At 35.9% G+C, this 21,450-nt stretch overlaps 1 protein-coding gene across 1 annotated transcript; it reads left to right on the plus strand.

Annotated features, from left to right (window-relative positions):
- The first annotated feature begins 456 nt into the window (after positions 1-456).
- rab35b (RAB35, member RAS oncogene family b) lies at positions 457-20,719 on the plus strand. Its single transcript, XM_067394330.1, has 6 exons — positions 457-705; positions 7,194-7,244; positions 9,825-9,948; positions 14,350-14,474; positions 15,846-15,970; positions 18,411-20,719. The coding sequence occupies exons 1-6, from the start codon at positions 654-656 to the stop codon at positions 18,537-18,539; spliced, it is 606 nt and encodes a 201-aa protein (XP_067250431.1). The 5' UTR covers positions 457-653; the 3' UTR covers positions 18,540-20,719.
- The last annotated feature ends 731 nt before the right edge of the window (positions 20,720-21,450 follow it).

Consider the following 21,450-nt stretch of genomic DNA (forward strand, 5'->3'; position numbering starts at 1 on the left):
ATTATGTATTGTGTAAACAAGGAATAAAGTATTATTTTTGTTGATGTGTAGAATTTTTTTTTTCTTCCAAAATAAGCGTTTTTGTTTTTTTTCCCTTCAAACAACGTTTTTCAAAAGAAAAATGACATCCTGACACCACTTCAAAAATATTTTTGGATTTGTTATTGACCTATTTTATGTTTTTTTTTTTCAAATAATAATAATTTATTGACATCTTTTGATCCTTTGTATCTCTCTTTTTTATTATTCTTAAGATCATTATATAGACATATAGACAACAAAAAAATATATATTAAAAAAATATATAAAATCAAAAAGGTGATCCTTTGTACCTCGACGCGGGCTTGTTGACCATAGACATACAATATAGATATGTTGTTGAGGACTGTTACGTCATATGGCGTCGGCGCGCTCTGATTGGTCCGTAGCCGCGCTGCTGCAGCAGGAGGAGGAAGCGCCGTTTCCGGTAATGAGCGACTGACTGCTGACACCGCCAAACCCCGACGACAAACCCGCTGCTTTTGGCTTCTATCGGGGTGAAATTGTCCGCTCTTATCCGGGCGGGACGTCAGACGGCTTCCAGCCAAGCGTTCGGCTGGAGAGAGGCGTGAAGCTGAAGTGAAGGCGCGGGGTTTGAGCCACACTCCACCGGCATGGCCCGCGACTACGATCACCTCTTCAAACTGCTGATCATCGGTGACAGCGGTAAGAGACTCCGCGGATGTGTGACGGGAAGCGGGCCGGGGCGAGGCTCTGTGGGGGTTTCAGTGTTTCATATTGAAGCTGTGAGGTCCGAGAGGCTGTAAATGAACGCAGGTCTGATTTAATGAACAGATGATTGTGTTTATGTCATTGTTCTGCTGCTTTATGGGCTGATCGAGCTGATCCCAGCGAAGGCCGGAGATCCACAGTCTGATCTGCTGCTCATCAGTCCTGCTGTAGCATCACTTATTCAGTCCTAGAACAGAAGTGCATTGATTTAAGTGACCCCTGAAAGTATTTGAAGTCACACTTAATGTGTCTGAATGTCATTAGATAACACATTATCAAAGCAAAGTCATTTATTTAAACACTTTACAATCAAAACAACTTGCATAGCTGGTTTAAAATGATACAATTATAGGTCTAGTCAAAAATTAACAAGGTATTGTGAAACTTTCTGATGGTGAATGTGATTCTCCACACTTGATAACTGACTTCATATATATATTCATGCAAGAATAATGAAGAAACCGAAACAATTTGAGATGCATTCAGACATAATGAAATCTGAAGTGTTTATAAGTGCTGATTTTGACACAGTGTGTTTTATGGTCTGTCAGTGGTGTGTGACAACTGAAGTGAAGGAGATCTAGAGTTTGCTTTAGTCTTTGCACAAAAGCGAAGGCGAGTGTGTCCTGTTTTCATGGTATGGTTAACAACCAGCAACACTTCACAGTTTGCGGTTCTTGTGGTTTGAGTTTGTGCACCTTCTTGTGTGAAGCAGACGACACAAATGAGGTCAATCCAGCTGTTTGGAGGAGCTGTATATTATCAGTATTATGATAATGTCATACATTTTTTTTCTTGAAATCTTAAAAAAAAAAAAAAAAGTTTGGGCTCAGTACGATTTTTAACACATTTTTTTGAAAGTAGGCTCTTAATTGCACAAAGGCTGCATTTATTTGATCAAAAATAAAGTAAAATCCATAATGTGAAATAGTTCTACAGTTTAAATTTGTTTAAAAAGTTTAAACTTTTCTATTGTAATATAAAATGTAATAGATAGATTTTTTTTTTTTTGATTAACTTAAAGGTGCCCTAGAATCAAAAATTTAATTTACCTTTGCAGTACAGTTCAGTACATGGAAAAGACGTTCATTGAGTTTCAAACACCATTGTTTACTCCTTATGTAAATCTAATTTGTTTAAAAGACCTCCGAAAAACGAATCTCAACATAATACCAACTGTTACGTAACAGTCGGGATCATTAATATGTACGCCCCCAATATTTGCATATGCCAGCCCATGTTCAAGGCATTACACAAGGGCAGCCAGTATTAACGTCTGGATCTGTGCACAGCTGAATCATCAGACTAGGTAAGCAAGCAAGAACAATAGTGAAAAATGGCAGATGGAGCAATAATAACTGACATGATCCATGATATCATGATATTTTTAGTGATATTTATAAATTGTCTTTCTAAATGTTTGGTTAGCATGTTGCTAATGTACTGTTAAATGTGGTTAAAGTTACCATTGTTTATTACTGTATTCACGGAGACATAACTGTTGCTATATTCGTTTTTAAACACTTGCAGTCTGTATAATTCATAAACACAACTTCATTCTTTATAAATCTCTCAAACAGTGTGTAATGTTAGCTTTAGCCACGGACCACCATCAAACTCATTCAGAATCAAATGTAAACATCCAAATAAATACTATACTCACATGATCCGAAGCATGCATGCAGTATGCATGACGAACATCTTGTAAAGATCCATTTAAGGGTTATATTAGCTGTGTGAACTTTGTTTATGCACTGTTTTATAGTTGAGAGCTCAGGGGGCGGGGAGCGCAAGATTTAAAGGGGCCGCAGCCTGAATCAGTGCATATTTAATGATGCCTCAAAATAGGCAGTTAAAAAAATGAATTAAAAAAAATCTATGGGGTATTTTGAGCTGAAACTTCAGACACATTCAGGGGACACCTTCATCTTTTGAAAGAACGTTCTAGGGCACCTTTAATATAATTGTTGCCCACTCAATCGATTATTTACTGAATAATTGATTAATCCTGTGTTTCATTGACCAATAAAAAATAATTTACCAATTAATAATAACCGTAACTAATCTATGTATGAACTTTTACCTAATGATATTAGCTGTTGATCACAAAAGATAAGGTTTATGCAGTGTAGACCTAAATAGGAAAGGTGTTTATTATGGCTGTGTTCAGTTGCTTTTTGGGATTTAGAGCAGCAATTGCTTACAAGTGTGAATCCTGAAATGTTTTTGTCATTCAGATTAAAGTAGCTGCTTGAATATGTTCACTCGCTCAAGTTTTACCATGATTGACATTGATTGCATAAATAAATGAGTCCAACTGAGGAGTGAGTTCATCTATTAGATATTTGATATAACCAACAACAGCGTTAAATGTGTAGAAATTGACTATTATAGTCCAAATACTTGCTCTGCCGTCTCATCGTTTTCTCATCATTACTCCAGTCTTTAGTGTCACATGATCCTTCAGAAAACATTTTTATATGCTGATTTGCTGCTCAAGAACAACTGAAGAACATTTCTGAACAAAAGAAACAGTTCTGATTATTATCAATGTTGAAAATAGTTCTTGTAGAAAGTGATACTTTTTTTCAGGTTAATTTGATGAATAAAAAAGTTCAAAAGAACAACAGTTATTTGAAATTTAAATCATTTGTAACTATCAGTTTTGGGGTAACACATTACAAGTTATGTAATCAGATAATTTTATTCAAGTAACTAGTAAAGTAATGCATTACATATCTGAGTTGCTTTTTCAAAAAAGACTTTGTTTTCCCATTTACTGTCTGACAGCTCTCCTGTCTGCATGTTGAGAGAAATCCAGAGTAAAAGTGCAGAGGTGGTGTTGTAGTTTTAGACTAATGTTTAGACATTTATTAATCTCATTAGCAGATTCAGTATTCCTCCAAACGAAGAAAAACTGTGAAATTCAGTCTGTGAAACCAGGCCTACATGCATTTAATCTTACTTTACTATCCAGTGACTTTCCTGCTGACCTTGAATGATCCAGTTCAACCATACGAATAAGCAAAAATGACTTTAACTAAACATCACGTTTGTGTTTCTTTTTTTATTATTGCAATCCAGAATGGCAGCACAGCTGAAAGTTTTTAGTTTGGGCTGCACCCTCTGTTGTACAGAAATGAGTTTGCATTTCATTTTGCATTTGCACTTTTGGTGTGAAAGGGTCTTTACACTTGCCAAAAATAGAACTTTGGGGTTTTTTTGTTAATAAAAAAACAAATCAGCTTGCCGCGCTCAGATGATAAATAGCAAAATGTAACATAACACATTACTTTCCATAAAACGTAGCTAAGTAACACAATTAGGTACTTTTTTAGGATGTAATGCAGTATTGTTACACATTGCTTTGAAGAGTAACTTTCCCCAACACTGAACATGATAATTCTCTTTATGTTATGCATCCTTGATGAATTAAAGTATTAATTAAAAATACTGACCCCAAAGTTTTGAACAGTAGTGTATATAAACACATCATGTGTATAGATTTATATATACATACAGTGTGTGTGTATATGTATATATACACATCATTGGAGACATAGTGTTTTTATTGTTTTTAGTCAGGGACAGCTTACAGAATTTCTTTACTGTCATATGTTTTAATATTGACAATTTGTCTTTGGTCACCACTAGGTTTTGGATAATACATCCAATCTCGATTCGCGATATAAAGAATCTGGAGCGATTCTGGTATTTACAGATGTATCGCGATTCTCTCTCAAATCGATTCTGAGCACAGCATGTGGCACTACTATACGTGTTTAGAAACACTCGTACACTGCCTGCTTCCAGTTCCTTTACACAAGCCACTTAAACCTAAAATAATACATTAATAAAGTTCGAAAAGGTTGACGCAAATTACAAATCTTGCATCATAAAAGCATTTTTAGCCAAGGTGCAAGTATATTTAACCACTTACAAGACTCAGCCGAACCAAAGAGCTTAGAACCCAAGAGGCGACACTTTGATACTTTGTGGGTATGGCGCTCAGGTAGCGGCCGCCATTATGGGGTGAAAATACTAACTGGATCATTGAATCCTTCACATCTTACGCACTAGGGCTGGGCGATATATCGCATTCGATTGTCACGCGCATTTCGTCAGTAAAGCCGGTTCCCTGATTACCGCTAAAAAAATCACCATCACCTGCTTTCAAATGGAGCGGCCAACTTACAAGCCACGCAATATCGCGTTCATATCGCAGATGAATCGCCTTCGATAATGAACGCGATATTGCGTGGCTTTTCAGTGAACTACGGCTCTGTCTATTAAATGCCGCTCCATTTGAAAGCAGGTGATGCCGATTTAGCGGTAATCAGGGAACCGGCTTTACTGACGAAATGCGTGTGACAATCTCATGCGATATATCGTGCAGCCCTATTACGCACCCAAAAATGGCGAATTTCACTGCCAAATCAGAAGCGCAATAGAAGTTTTTTTTCACCAGTAGTATGGCTCCTACAGTAAATGTTGTATTGTCTTATATATGTTTTATTTTACCAGTTGAGGTATTCATCCATCTTATTCATCCATCTGAGGTAACAGTTATTGAGTATTTCCATTTCATGCAACTTTACACATTTATTAATAGTAAACTAATAATTAATCCATTTAAGATCATCATGTTTGCAGCGAACTATATATTTCAGACCTAGTAAAGTAATAATAATATCTAGGTCTGAATTGAAATAGGCTATAATGTATGTTTTAATGGATCACGCTACAAACTTAATGATCTTATAACACATGATGCATTGCTGTGTCCGTTAGCCCATAATTCCCACTTTTGTACACTTTTGCTTTAACAGACATTAGACAACAGTGCAACTCGTATATTTATTGTCCAACATTCCCAATTTTTCTGATGCATGTCCTTAATTTAATTTCATATGTTGGTAATAATTCAGTGTTTATAAGCCTTTTAAAGAATTTTAACCCAAACTGACTGGTTTTCTAGAGAGCAAAGGTTTTGTGAAAAAAATGGAAGACTTAAACACAAAGTGTGTAAAAAGGATTTGATGATCACTAGTGATAGTATTTTATTCTGTGTTGTCATCATTCAGGTTGGATTTCAGCTTTAATGTACATTTTTTTTAACAAAGCAGCTGATATCGCCATAGAAACTAGTGGACTGACGATTCGCTTTCACCCCAAAATGGCGGAAACGCAGTGCTGGGCGTCAGTGTTGCAATGGAACGAGCTATTGAGTGTCGCATCTTGTTAGTGTATATTCTTTAGCCGAACACACCAGAACTGTCCATCAGTCTTCTTTGTGAGCGTTTGAGAGTGTGCAGTTAGCCTAGAGCGCCATCTGCTGTTAAAACTAAGCTCAGAATCGATTAGAGATTCATTGCATCGAACGAGAATCGATGTCGTCCCAGCCCGAGTCACCACAGTTGTCCATACATTACATGAATAATGGACACTGTCCCGTCCGCTGCTGACGGTACAGTAGATGGACACACAGGCCTCAGTGTTTCTGTCCTCTGAGGACTTTTATTTGCCCTCTGGCTCAGATCTGAACTCTAATAAAGGGACTGAATGAAATGCTGCAGATCTATAGTCTGTGAGGAAAGATATCTGCTGTTCTTTGACCGAGGCTCAGTTTGGACACTGATTGTCTAGCATGTAATATAACTCAAGATTTCAGTTTTAAACTGAACATTTGATATGTTTAATTGTGGCTAGATTTGTTAGATTATGTGCTCTTTTTGAGAGACCTGAAACTGATATGAGTATCTCTCTGCAGAATAAAAATTCAGGATGTCCAAGTCCTGTATTCATGTTTGTCCATGTTTTTCCTGTATCTGTATTTTTTTATCCAAGTGATTTGGATGCCTTTCTATAGTCCTTCACTAAATAAAGCAAGTGAACTCTTTTATCCTGCGTGTTAGTGATGTCATTTGTCAGGAGAGGATGTTTGCTTGGTTCATCTTCCTTTCTGAGAGTCCGCGGTCGGTGTGTCAGTTGGCTGTAGTCTCAGACGGCACGTCCACAGACCCTTCATAAACCGCCTGTTACGTATTCCACAGAAATATCTCAAGAGCTCAGTCTGCTCCAATCTGATCGATGACTTTGCTATTTTGACATGCCTGCAAACCCATGAGAGCTGAAGAAAGTGGCACGGTCATATTGCAGACAGTCTCAAATTCCTTACAATAATCTGCAGTGTGGATTTTGTTCCTATTCCTAACTTTATTTGAGAAAAGGTTCCCACTAAAGACACCACATTTCTCAAATGTACGGTTTTGTCTGCAAGCAGTAAATCTGAAAGCTGTGAGAAACCACATGGTGAGCAGGCGTTAGTCTGGAGGTTTTGTCTGGTTTGCTGGAGTCAGTATTTATCATATTCATCTGAAATGTGCTGCATCATTCGTTTTGTTTGTTGTCTTTCATTCCAGGTGTTGGGAAGAGCAGTCTTCTCCTGCGTTTTGCAGACAACACTTTTTCAGGTAAGATCATCTGTTTGATTTATTATCATGTTTGAGTACAGACAGCCCTGATGTTTTTTGAAGCCAGGGGCGGGACGATGTTACAGCTGCTGTTTGTGTTGGAGAATTTTTTTTTGTTTATGCTTATTTAAAGGTTTAGTTCACTTCTGAATGAAAATTTCCTGATAATTTACTCACCCCCATGTCATCCAAGATGTTTATGTCTTTCTTCAGTTGAAAAGAAAGGTTTTTGAGGAAAACATTCCAGGATTCACTGGGGTTCAACGGGTTGAAGGTCCAAATGTCAGTTTCAGTGCATCTTCAAAGAGCTCAACATGATCCCAGACGAGGAATAAGAGTCTTATCTAGAGAAAGTCATTTTCTAAAAAAAATAAAAAATAAATAAAAAATACAAATTTCTATACTTTTTAACCACAAATGCTTGTTTTCCACTGTTCTGTGATAAGTTTTTCGCCCTGCCGTGGTACTTCCGCCTACGTCACGTGACCTTTCTAACGTTATTACGTAATGTGTGGCACATCACAGAGCAGTGCAAGACAAGCATTTGTGGTTAAAAATTATATAATTTAAATTTTTTTTAGAAAATGGCCGATGGTTTCTCTAGATAAGACTCTTATCATGTAGAGCTCTTTGAAGCTGCACTGAAACTGACATTTGGACCTTCAATCCGTTGAACCCCAGTGAAGTCAACTATATGGAGAATAATCCTGGAATGTTTTCCTCAAAAACCATTTCTTTTCGACTGAAGAAAGAAAGACATGAACATCTTGGATGACATGGGGGTGAGAAAATTATCAGGAAATTTGAATTCTGAAGTGAACTAATCCTTTAATGAGCGGCAGGTAGTGGACAAACAAAAAATACCAAGTTCTTGTTCAAATCTTATTTAATTAAAGCTGCAGTCCGCAACTTTTTTGGTTGAAAATGATCCAAAATCAATTTTTGAGCAAGTACATAACCAGCCAGTGTTCAAAACTATCTAATTATCTTGTCTCGATTCTCAATGTAATCTTGTAATAATGTTTTATAATAATAGCGACATGGTGGATTTCCGCGGGAAATTTGAGCATGCAGCAGTTCGTCTGTGCGTCATTACGTCACGTCCGTAAACAGAAAGGAAGGAGTCCCGTCGAAAGGCTAGTCAGTTATATCATGTGAGGATGCTGCCGGTAGCGGATCATTTATAGCCTTTTCTCAGCAGCTGAAATAATTAAACTTATCATTTTGATGGCGGATTGTAATCCAGAAAGATCCAAATGACAATCATCAGTGATAACTGGAGATTCAGCCTTAGCCAAAAAGCAAAAGACTTCGGACTGTGGAGTGGATACAGAAATTGAAATCTACAGGTAACGCTAATACACACTAAATACACATTGCCACGCAGTGCTGATGTTGTTAACAATAACGATTTGAGAACAATATAACAGCAATAATAATTTGCACGGTTTTGCGTGATCCAAGCTAAGCAATCATTAGATTTAATCATCATTTATTGTAGGCCTAATGCTTTTTTCCTCAGTTGGTCAAAACAAAAGTGGCAGAAATGTTACTTTCTTGTTCAGCTGATATTTTCCAGTGAAAATTCTTATATTGGTCATACTTTCAAGATGTAGAATCTGTGATTCTGAAGTTCACTATCCACACCGGTGCGGTGACTGACAGCAAACATTAGATTCATCTGTGCCGAGGCCCAACGCACGTACAGATAACTGTTCCGCATATGACTGCAATCGCATGTTTCAAACAGAGATGGCGACAAAGAGGAAAAATCGCGGACTGCAGCTTTAATGGAAGTTAACAAATTCTAGTAACTTTTGTAACTCTTATTCTAATTTGCAAATAGAAATAAAATAATTTTATGAATCATATTCCCATTCAAAATTGTGGGGTCAGTAAGACTTTATATATTTTCAAATATTCTTTTATTCATCAAGAAAGCATTAAATTGATCAAAAGTTACAGTTAAGACATTTATAATGTTACAAAAGATTTATATTTCATATAAATGCTTTTTATTCAACTTTCTATTCATCAAAGAATCCTGATTATTTTTATATCAACATTGATATAAAAATAATATTTTTTTCTTAAGCAGCCAATCAGCATATTAGAATGATTTCTGAAGGGTCATGTGACACTGAAGACTGGAGTAATGATGCTGAAAATTCAGCTTTGATCACAGGAATAAATTACATTTTAAAATATATTTAAATAGAAAACAGCTACTTTAATGTTTCACAATATTACTGTTTTTATTGTGTTTTGATCAAATAAATGCATGAGACTTCTTTCAAAATTGTTAGTGACCCCAGACTATAGAATGTTGCTGTACAAGGCAAAGAACAAAAATGAAAATATTTATCACTGTAAATATAAGGAGGGATTCTTAAATTTGACTGTTTAAGCTGAAATCATTGTCTCGTGTCATGTGATGTGGAAGCTCAATGTAGGCCAGCAGTGTGCTGTTCCTAAAATAACCTTCTGGACAATGTTTGAAGAACTAAAAATTAAGGGGTAGAAAAAGCCCAACCTAATCTATTATGATTGTCCATTGTTCATTGCTGTTTTGTGTTGTAGGTAGTTACATCACCACTATTGGAGTCGACTTCAAGATCCGGACGGTGGAAATCAACGGAGAGAAGGTGAAACTGCAGATATGGGACACAGCCGGACAAGAGCGTTTCAGAACCATCACGTCTACGTGAGTCAAACACGTGATCAAACTCCTGCTGCTGAGCTGAACACGTCTACTCACACGTGTGCTTTCTATTTCAAAACAAACCGTAACACAAAAGGGGTTTCTTTAAACATTTTCAGATTTAGTATTCAGCTTTCTTGAGAAACATGAACAGAACTGAAACATGCCCAAATAAAGTTTGTGTTTGATATTGTCTGACAGGAAGCTCTTAGTAATCAGTCCAGTAGATATCAAACCAAACGCTCGGTCAGAATAAATTATTTTTAGTAGTTCTCTTTACAGTGAATTGAATTAGTGCTTTCACTCTTAGATTCAGTAATAACATTTTACTTAAGAAAGTGAACAGGATGTTTCAAGATGGTTTTTATGTGTGCCAGCATGGCTTTAACAACTCCTCAGGGAATCTGTTTGAAGTTTCTCATTAGTTGTGTAACATTTTATAGCTGCAGTTTGACTGAGAATCCATTTCTACCATTGGTACTCTGGGACTGAAGCTTTCCATGGGCTGTAGTTCACAGTTCCTGTGGCGAGAGGATTCATTCACTGTGATGTTTGGATGCATTGTACATTTGCAAACAACAAACTGGCGAAAAACACACCATTACGTAATAAACTTCATTTGTGTAGAAGCTTTCGTACAGAAAATGCTTACTAAAATAGATTTCTGGGGGGATTATTGTTAAAAGCAGCTTTACCTGAAAACATATGGCTTTCATTAAAGACTTCAAACTACATTTTTGCCTGTCAAAATGGAAAGACTTTTTTTGTTGTTGTTGTTGTTGTTGTAGGATTTGGACTTGTGTTAAAGGAGTAGTTCACTTCAGAATGATAATGTCCTGATAATTTCCTCACCCCCATGTCATCCAAGTTGTTTATGTCTTTCTTTCTTCAGTCGAAAAGAAATGAACATTCCAGGATTTTTCTCCATATAGTGGACTTCAACAGGTTGAAGGTCCAAATGTCAGTTTCAGTGCAGCTTCACATGATCCCAGATGAGGAATATGTCTTATCTAGAGAAACAATTGCTCATTTTCTGAAAAAAAAAAAAAAATAATTATATACTTTTTAACCTCAAATGCTCATCTTGCACTGCTTTGCTAAACTCAAAAAATAACCTGTTGGTCTATCTTAATTCAATTATGACACATTTCCACACAGTTGAACTGATTTATTTGAACTTAAGCTAGGTTAATTGTACTGATGAGTAAAATTCATCATAATTGAATGATATCACACCAGTTTCGTTTGATGTATTCTGTGAATGTTTCCTGAACATAATTCACTCTTGTTGATCCAACCAGTGCTATTGCAATTCAGACTGGTGCCCTTGTGCAGTGTTGCTCAAGTTTTCTGCGCTTTTAAGGAAATGGAAAGACCTGTTTCCATTTAAGTGTTTAATGTTTAGTTATTTTGAACATTTAAAAGAGTTTGGTATAAAATGTTTTTTGTTTGGGTTTTTTTGTTACCATCGTGGTGAAGATGTGAGTAGCTGTTGTACACAGACATACAGGTTCCATGACCGTTGAGAGGGGTAAAGCTGATGACCATATGTAAACTGTGTAAATTATGTGCTGGCCCTCAAACTATTTTATTTTTATTTCTATAAAAACTAAACTAAAACAACACTTTTTCATGTGCTAAGTGTAACATTTTAAGCATGCAAGTAATGATCAGAAAAAGAACTTCTCATCACTGGCTTTAGCACAGTTAAAGCTTGTTGAGAACAACATAGATTTATTTTATGTAGCCACCCAGAGCCTAACCACAAGGTCTACACTTCAGCATAATGGTAACCTCAAAAAATCAACATAACATAAACTCTTTTAACCCTTATAGGGTCTTTGGGGTCTGCACAGACCCCAAACAACGTTTGCTCAATTAAAAAAAATGTTCTCTTTGTCCAAATGACATGAAACTTTGTACAGTTGTTAACACTTTCTAGATCTACAAAGAAAAAAAGAACTGGAGTGATATTTTGTTTTTATGTTAGTGTAAAAAAAAATGGGTCTCCACAGACCCCAGGCAACAAAATGTAATTTTGTAACAATAATAGTTTTTTTAAAAAACAAATGTAATTTTACTCTGTTTATTAATGTTTTTACTTCATATCTGTGCAGTTTTTGGAGGATTTGTCATATCTTTTAAATTTATATAAATAAATAAATAAATATTTTTTTTATACAAAAACAGCTTATGTAAAATTCACTTTATAAAAGACACACATTTCTAACTTTCATTCATGGGGATAACATGGATAATTTGACATGGTTTAGTGTAAGATTTTTTGGCCATCTTTTGGAAAATGCAGTTTTAAAAGTAAAAAAAAAATCTCACTTTTACCAGTAGACGGCTGCAGAGCTCCACTATTTCCTATGTGCTGTTTGACTGACTGAAAGACATCTTTTCACAAGTATTTTTCAGTTGGATTCATATCTAAATATTATAAAAATCACAATTATGGCAATAAAAGACAATAAAAAAGACTTTTTGTCAAAGTTTAGCATTTTTTATGTACTGAAAAAAATGTTGATTTTGAGGATGAATTTTGTCAATTTTCTAAGTGGAGTCTCGTCATAATGTAACAATATTGAAAAACTGATTTATTTTCCATTACAAATAGTAGTAAACTTTGACAAAAAGTAGCTTTATTGTTATAATTGTGATCTCAGAATATTTAGATATGAATCCAACTTAAAAAAACTTATGAAAAGATGTCTTTCAGTCAGTCAAATAGCAAATAGTGGAGTTGGGCAGCATCTACTGGATAAAGTGATAATTTTTTACTTTTAAAGCTGCATTTTCCAAAAGATGGGCAAAAATCTTACACTAAACCATGTCAAATTATCCATGTTATGCCCATGAATGAAATTTAGAAATGTGGGTCTTTTATAAAGTGAATTTTACATAAAAAGCTGTTTTTGTACAAAAACCTATTTAAAAAAATATTTTTAAATGTATTTATATAAATTTAATAAATATGATAAATTCTCCAAAAACTGCACAAACATGGAGTAAAAATATTAATAAACAGAATAAAATTACATTTGTTAAAAAAAAAAAAGTATTTTGTTACAAAATTGCATTTTGTTGCCTGGGGTCTGTGGAGACTGTGGTTAAATGTCAAATATAATTGAAAATCAAAGTTTAAAAAGTATTTCCCTTTACTAAAAAACACATTAAACAACACTTAATTTCAACATTTACTGTCCCGATCAATCCCTACACAAAGCATGCTGGGAACTAGAAATCCACTGCCCAGTTTCAATCAATGTAACATAAATGATTCATGTAGTCCCAACACAAATGGTTTAGGTTAACCTAACATTTTGCAAATTTAATTTCATATAACATAATACAATTGAGTGCAAATGCCAATTAAGTAAAAAACTAAAGATTTGTGTTGGTTCAACTTATTTTATTTAAATAAACTGAGCAAGCAGCTAAAATCATTTTTTTGAGTGTATGCGCCACTCATTACGTAATCATGTTGGAAAGGTCATGTGTGACGTAGGCAGAAGTACGGAGCAAGTGTTTACAAAGTGAACGTGCAAAGACATAGTCAAAGGGCCTTTACAAAAAAAAAAGGTAAAACAATGATGTTTGACAATTTTGAAGTTGGAGAAAATGAGATGGAGTTTTTTGCCCTACTGCGGTACTTTCGCCTACATCACGTGTGACCGTTGCTACGTGATTCCGTAATGCGCGGTGCATCGCAGAGCAGTGCAAGATGAGCATTTGTGGTTACGTTTTTTTTTTTTTTTTTTTTTTTTTTTTTTTTTTTTAGAAAATGACTGATGGTTTGTCTAGATAAGACTCTTATTCCTCGTCTGGGATCATGTAGAGCTCTTTGAAGCTGCACTGAAACTGACATTTGGACCTTCAACAGTGAAGTCCACTATATGGAGAAAAATCCTGGAATGTTTTCCTCAAAAACCTTCATTTCTTTCCGACTGAAGAAAGAAAGACATGAACATCTTGGATGACATTGGGGTGAGGAAATTATCAGGAAATTTTCATTCAGAATTGAACTAAACCTTTAATGTGGCGACATTGTGTATAATGGCCTGAGGCTGGATGGTCATTACGTAGCTAACAAGGGAATGTATGTCGCTTCATTAGTGTCTCATTAGTGTGAGTACATGTTCCTGCATGTTTATGTGGTTTGATCTGCTATTAAGGCTGAACTGTGACAGGCTCGGCCAATGACAGAAGGGCTTGGTCCCTACAGACCTCTCAAAGAGCTCTTTGTGTGTGCACTTTTCTTTGTGTCTCTGGTTGGAGACAGAAGATGGCCTGTGTTTTAAAGTCAGAGGCCTGTTCCTCTGTTCTCTGTTGGTTACTGAAAACTAAACTCTTACTTTAAAAACTAAACTAATGTCTTTACTCTTGATTTTCCATTCTCAGGTATTACAGAGGAACCCATGGGGTCATAGTAGTGTATGACGTCACCAGTGCCGAGTCCTTTGTCAATGTCAAACGATGGCTGCATGAAATCAACCAGAACTGCGATGACGTCTGTCGAATATTGGGTCAGTTCACCATTGCAGACTCTACATGTTACATTTTATTTTATATATTTTCAAGTCCACTTCTATATATTAATTGTTCAATTTTGATTTGGGCTGTCACAATATCAGATTTTTCACACCACGGTTATCGTGACCAAAATTACTCCCATTAACAATATATCACGATATCTATAGAAACCTTGGGGAAAAAACAATGTTATCAGTCAAATTCATCTCTACTTAACTTTGTGTTTTGCTTTTTTTTTGTTTACCAATGAATCAAACCATTGCACACAACTGAGCTTTCTTTAGTTTCTTTGATACTGCCTAAGAAATAACCAGGAGGGAAAAAAATACTGTTCAACAGCATTATAAATAAGCTTTAACAACACAACTAAACACAACCCAAATCCTTGAAATGGCTTACCTAAATTGAAATTCATAGTTCATGAAGGCTTTGGACTTCAAAAACGCTAACCGTTTTTAGCTTAGCACAGCGTGAAAATGCAACTTATGAGAATAACAGCATATTTTACTCCAAAAACGCTTTATAGCATCAGTCGAGTGATTAAAATAACATCCTTCTGTGAACTGATGTGGCTTCTTATCACAGAATGAGGCAAAAATTTGATTATTTTATAGTATTTTATATAGTGATGGGTGATGTTGATTATAAATATACATTATCCTCACGAAAATAACCCAAGATGGCTTGAAGAACACAGATAAACCATATACTGTCACAATGGTGTGTTAATTCTCTTCATGTTTAATCAGTCAAAACGTCTCTATCTGCATTTTATTCAGCTAAAGCAATAGATGTATTTGTCCATATTAGGAATTTCCTGGAACGTCAAAAGTTGAACACTTCTTTGGGTCTCACTTGTGGGCTCCCTCCGGTGTCGAGTATGAATAAAACATATTACATGTGAGAGTTTAGCACTCCACATTAGCTCACTTCGCCCTGTTTTAGTGAAAAATAATACGTAAGTTTCTATCCGAATGAGCACATTTTTGGACTAAAAGCCTCAAGGGATGCTAATATAAAAGGCAGTTAACAGGTTAATTTAACATTTCTCATTACAGGACTAGCAAAATAATTGCAACTTACTCTCTTTATAGTGGGTAAATCCACAGGATAATGGGTGCGGAGTTCAGTGAACAGGTTGCTGGTATTGACTGGGGCGTCTAACAAGTCATTTTCTCGCTTACTGGGGAGTGGGGGGTGCAATTAGTGAAACTTTTATTTATTTAAATAAAAAACATCCAATTTTCCATGATATGACACCTTCAGTACATGAATTAGTAGAATTGTCTTGAATGAACCGAGTTAGTCCAGTGGTGGCTTCTGTATTAATGTCTCTCTCCACTTCTGTCATGTTCTCCCTTCAGTGGGCAATAAAAACGACGATCCAAACTCTAAGGTTGTGGAGACGAATGACGCACAGAAGTTCGCAGAGCAGATGGGAATCAGTCTGTTTGAGACGAGTGCAAAAGAGAACGTCAACGTGGAGGAGGTGAGTTCCTCAGGGTTCTGTCTCAGGACCATTCAGATTGTGCTGTAAAAACACTTAAAACACACCCGACTGGTAAAATCACAAATATGCGCAGCTTCTGGGTCTGGAAAATTCACTGAAATGTAGTTTTGCTCTGTTGTAGGTATTTCAAATTTCACAGAATGAGTACTTAGATAATTAGTTACTTGTGTGCATCCCTAGTTTAAAGTTGGCGCATTGAAATGAACTAAACATTGAAATTTCAGGGGTGGTTCAGTGTTTTTTTCTAGGCTTGATTTGTGTTTTTGGGGCACAGTTTAACATGTCTTAATGCTTCGTTTTTTAAAAAAAAGCCGTATTTTTCATATATTTTACCTTTTATAGAGGGTATACATCACTTTCCCGCCGAAAACGCGTTCCCTCAGCTGGACTGAGTGGCAAAAGAACCTGCTGCGTAACTGGAATAGTAGTTTTACTCGCGTTTTCGCCGTTTCTCCTAACGAATTACCCTAAAGGTTGGACTCAAAAGTGTTTCTTACAACTTGTCAAATAAACCTAATCCATGGATATTGACATGCAGCCAGGAGTCGTGTTTCCTGACATTTATATATGTGCCTGATTTGACGTCGGGGAAATACATAAAGCAAATCTGGCTGTGAATGTTTTATATAACTACAATATCGGTAGGTTAAAATCTGCTTAATCACTTATATCAATGTTATATCATCATATTGTCCAGCCCTAAAACATATATAGTTTTATAGTATAGTTTTTGACAGTGTTGTTTATTTAAAAACACCCAATTATGCAGAATATAAGATGGAAAATATTTAATTGATGAGTCGTCAACATAATATATAACAATACAATATATAAGGTACGATTTTAACTCAAAATCCAACAATTCGACAAAATGATAACTGCAAATCCATGTTTCTCTGCTGGAGTCGAGCTGTTTCTGTGAATTGCAGTGATCCATTTGCTTCTTTTTCTGTTGCTTTCTCTCGTTTTTAAATATATACCTCAGGGATTGTGTCAAATCTATTTGTACAGTCAGCCACAAAGCTCTTTCCCGTTTTGAATGTGTTTTGTGTGTTTTTCGGGACATTCACGCTGAAAACCAATGCTGTTGTTCAGTCTTTTGCCACTCAGCGTGCGTGACCGCAGTCCTAACGGTCGACGGTGACGTCACGTGCATACCCTCTATTCTACACCTCTGTTTCTACTGTCATTCGAACGGCTCGTTTGACTTCCTGCTTCTATGAAGCCACTCCCTCCGAAATACGTAATGTGCTCAGATTGGGTAGCTGGCCCATTGTGTTGTGATTCGCTGAAGCGTCCGGAAACACCATGCCCCTTACCATTAGTTGTTACCAGAGCCATTACATGTGCTTCAGTGGAAATGTAAATAATGGCATCTATATTGCTCTATTAAATTGAGCCGAATCAGACCCAGATGAAGAGTCAAGCAGAACCTCTGTAATCGCGGCTTTTAAAGGACGTTTATGAATGGTATTTCATTTAGTATTTGTGTCAAAGTGTTTAGATGCTGTCACTGCTGTTTGTTAGCTTTCAATATACAGTTTTATCCTGATTAAAGCTTTACTGTAGCCGAATACATGACTGAGTAGTCGCATTTTTGTAAAGGTAGTGTTAAATTTATAGCATGAACAACTGTTTGTCTATTATAAACAGAGACATTTGTTGGTGTTTTTTGGCTAACGAAGCAAAAACGCGTTGGTCTTTGTTTACATCATTGATGCAACCAAAAATAGCTACAGAACTATGTTTAAAAGACATGTACAAACAATAAAACCTACTTACAGTTTGAAGCCAATAAACAGCAGCTTCTGCTTTTAAAGTGAGAACTGCTTCTTTCAGTAAATCCAGCATTGATCTCGTGTAGATTCTGCGAGTCTTCAGCGTCGCATCCAGTGTAGAAAATATCACAGATTATCTTTTGACGTGTCGCATTGCTCGCGTCCGGTGTACACAACTCTTCCGCTTCCATTATGCCGCGCCACATGGCCTCGCCTACTTTGTTGTGTGTTCCCAGGGGCGTGTTTTGCAGGGTTTGTGATGTCACCAACCCAGGAAGAAGCTCGTTGTAGTCCAAACCGGTCGCTTTTGTAGGCATTAAACTGCCATAACTTTAAAAGACAATATCTCCGTTTGCATTGAACTTTCAGCGCTGTAACTTTGCAGATGTTGTTTATGCTCAAGCAGCAACATTACACACTAACTAAAGTTAAAAAAGTGAAATCGCACTGAACCACCCCTTTAAAAGAAAATTATATGTATACATTGTATGTGTGTGTGTTTGTATATGTGTTGTGTGTCATCTATTTTACAGCGGCTTCAAACACAGCTGGATATGTTAAATAAAATGTGTTAATCTTCATCAAATTCAGTGCTAGATGGTACAGTAACGTGTACGTGTGTGTTTCTGGTCTTTGTGTAGATGTTTAACTGCATCACAGAGCTGGTGCTCCGGGCAAAGAAAGAGTCTGTGGCCAAACAGCAGCAACAGCAGCAGAACGATGTGATTAAACTCGGCAAGAATAGCAAACGAAAGAAAAAATGCTGCTAGTGCACGAACAGACGTTCCTCTGCACGGCGGTCGGCACATGCAGACGGACTGTGATCGTCTCAATTGCGATTTCACACAAACACAGTGCGGACAGAATGCAGTCCCTTCTGGACCGAGACAAACCACAAAGACTTTTTAAAAGAAAATGTACAGATTTTATCGGAGTCGAGGAGTTTCATGTGGAATTCGTGATATTTAATAAAAGATCCTCCTTCTTTATTGAAGGACCAGCAAGCTGACATGATCGCCAAACCGTGCAGGTTTCTGTATGCTTTCAGAATTACTCTCTATTATCCACCATCTCAGGAGTGATTTTTATTTTCTTCTTCATTTTGCTTCTCTTTCTCTCATTTTTTTTTTTTTTTTTTGTGGAATGCCACGTGTTTTTTTTTTTCCTCTGCAAGAACAATTTGAGCCTTTTTTCCCTTTTTGCATTTTTTTTTTTTTTTTTATGAAATCATGCAATTAAAGACATTCGCTCATCGTGGACTCCATGCAAGACAGATGCCAACAACTTTTTCAGTTTTAGCTCATTTTTAGACCATATTAATCAGTGATCCGTCAAAATATCAGTCTTTTGATTCTCTCGTTTGATCTTTTTTCTTTCATTGGGTGAATCTCACAAAATGAGCATGTCCATGTTTTAAATGTGAAATTAATATTTTGCATAAAGAAAATTAAATCCGTTTAAGACCAAGACAATTAAGCACAACCCAAACACAAGAAAAATGGTTTATCATTTGTAATGCTATTTGTTGTACTGCCTTTAATTAGTGCTCATTTAAAAAAAATGTGTTGCCTCAGTCATTTTGTACTGTAGCGCATTAAAACATGTGGATGCGTTACATTATCATGAAAATGTCCATTTAAACCCTAAAATTCTTGGCTTTAAAATAGGCCATGTAAAAAGTAGTTTCTTTTTGTCCTTTAGATTTAGGGCTCAACATGTTTTCATGAGATTCACAGCATTAGTGATCTGGATAAATGTCTTCAGGCCGAGGACAGCTTTCACAGACGTCTTCTGCCGCTTCAGGCTTGTGTTTTTCTGCTTTTGTGCTTCCCATGAAGATGAAAACGATGCGGGCGGAAGATACTGCCATAATCTCAGATGGTATGATGACAGAATTGCCCTCTCGTTCAGTGTTGCCATAGAGTTTAGTATTCATACGGACGCTGGAGTCGCACCTTTGGGTTTATGGATGCACCTGATTGAAGCTGATGTCAAGATTTGGTCTGCTGATGTTATTGTGTCATACGAGGTTGTAACACATTGTTACGAGTCCTGTATGGAGCACAAGGACCTCAACTCATCTGTACTCAGAAGACTCTGATCCCCCCCAAAAAATAACATGTTTATGCACAGTTGCAAAGGGTATATTGCTAATATGAAATGTAATATGTTTTTATATGTGGACGGGAGATGTTATGTTAATGTGTTTAAGCCAAAGGGGTGAATCTGTTAGTGTTCATCCCTAAACGGACAAATTTCTTGAATTTTCTTGACACTTTTACTGAATAGAGTCCTTATGGCAGATCCTTTGACAGATTTGATATTCCTTTGGCGTTCTCCATCGGAGGTGAATCTCACCAAAACGTGACCATGTCACAATTCAACCCTAAAGAAAATAAAGAAGCCCATTTTTAAGCACATTAATTTTTGTTAAATTGTGTTTTTTGCAGATAATTAAAAATGCTGCAATACAATGATCTAAAAAAAAAAATATATATATAATGCAATAAATTTAGATCTGCGTTAATGTCATTACAACTAATAGTATAATAATATACAAATGCTTTACAATTGAAATATGCAAAACAAAGAACCTAAAATGTGCTTCACTGGTTTCGTTTCTTCTTTTGAGCGTTTTTGTGAGATTCCCCAACAGGAATAATTTCATTATTAGTATTAATTCAGTAAGCCAAAACACACCAGAAGCCCTGGCTGTGCTGTGAGCCAAATTCAACCCGGTTATGTGACTTGTGTTCATCGTATATGTGCGTATACTTGCACGTATGACATATTAGCACGTCCATGCAAACTGTGCTGGTTGAAACACTTTTTTTCAGCTGTGGTTATATTATACACTGGAGAAATGTATTATGGACCTCCCCTTTATGAATTAAATCATTAATAAATATTTTAAAGAATTAATATTTGACACAAGCATTTTTGTCCTCGTCTTTATTAAGCATCTTGTTTACAAGCTTTCCTCGTTCTTCTGTCTTGATGTTTAAAGCGCTTCCTCAGTTTTCTTACTGAAATAACTGATGATTGAGAACGTTTTGCATGTGTATTTTTATTGTGATACATCACAGTGCGTTCCACGCAAAGACATTGGAAGCTTTTTTCAACATGGACATGTTTGCATTTGTATATAACTTGGTATTTTCAAGGAATCTGTTTGGAAAAATAAGAATTTGATCATTATAAAAACATACACCGTATTGTACTTACTATGAGTATAAATAGCATACATTTATGTAAAGTAAAAAATATGTTTAATATTTACATGTTTACCATGATGTTACTTACAAATATACAGATAAATACACTTTTGTCTGCAGTCTTTGCCTGGAAGTGAAGAATATTACAAAAAGCTTAATATTATCTGTGTTATAATTCCATGACATTTTGTTGTTTTTTCTTTCTTTTGAGAATCAATAACAGACGATTGTTCTGATCAGCATGAATAATTCAGACTTGACTATGATTTTTACTGTAAATGTAGTGAGGTTCATGTTTATATGAAGTTGATGTTTTAGCAGCCATTTTTGAGAAGATTTACTGCAAAGATAAATATATATGTAGAGTTTTTAATACGTTAATTTTCAGAAAGTGCATTTAAGGGAAGGAAATGTGGCACTAATGAAAGGCTGGTGAGAACCATTAATATTTGTTTTACTCACATAG

Source organism: Chanodichthys erythropterus, chromosome 9 (assembly GCF_024489055.1).
Source record: "Chanodichthys erythropterus isolate Z2021 chromosome 9, ASM2448905v1, whole genome shotgun sequence".
Taxonomy (NCBI): Eukaryota; Metazoa; Chordata; class Actinopteri; order Cypriniformes; family Xenocyprididae; genus Chanodichthys; species Chanodichthys erythropterus.

Excerpts from the sequence above, each read along its gene's own strand:
- rab35b (XM_067394330.1), top strand. The coding sequence starts at position 654 with ATGGCCCGCGACTACGATCACCTCTTCAAACTGCTGATCATCGGTGAC. Across the intron at positions 706-7,193 it reads GCTGATCATCGGTGACAGCG|GTGTTGGGAAGAGCAGTCTT; the intron begins GTAAGAGACTCC and ends CTTTCATTCCAG. Across the intron at positions 9,949-14,349 it reads TTCAGAACCATCACGTCTAC|GTATTACAGAGGAACCCATG; the intron begins GTGAGTCAAACA and ends TTCCATTCTCAG.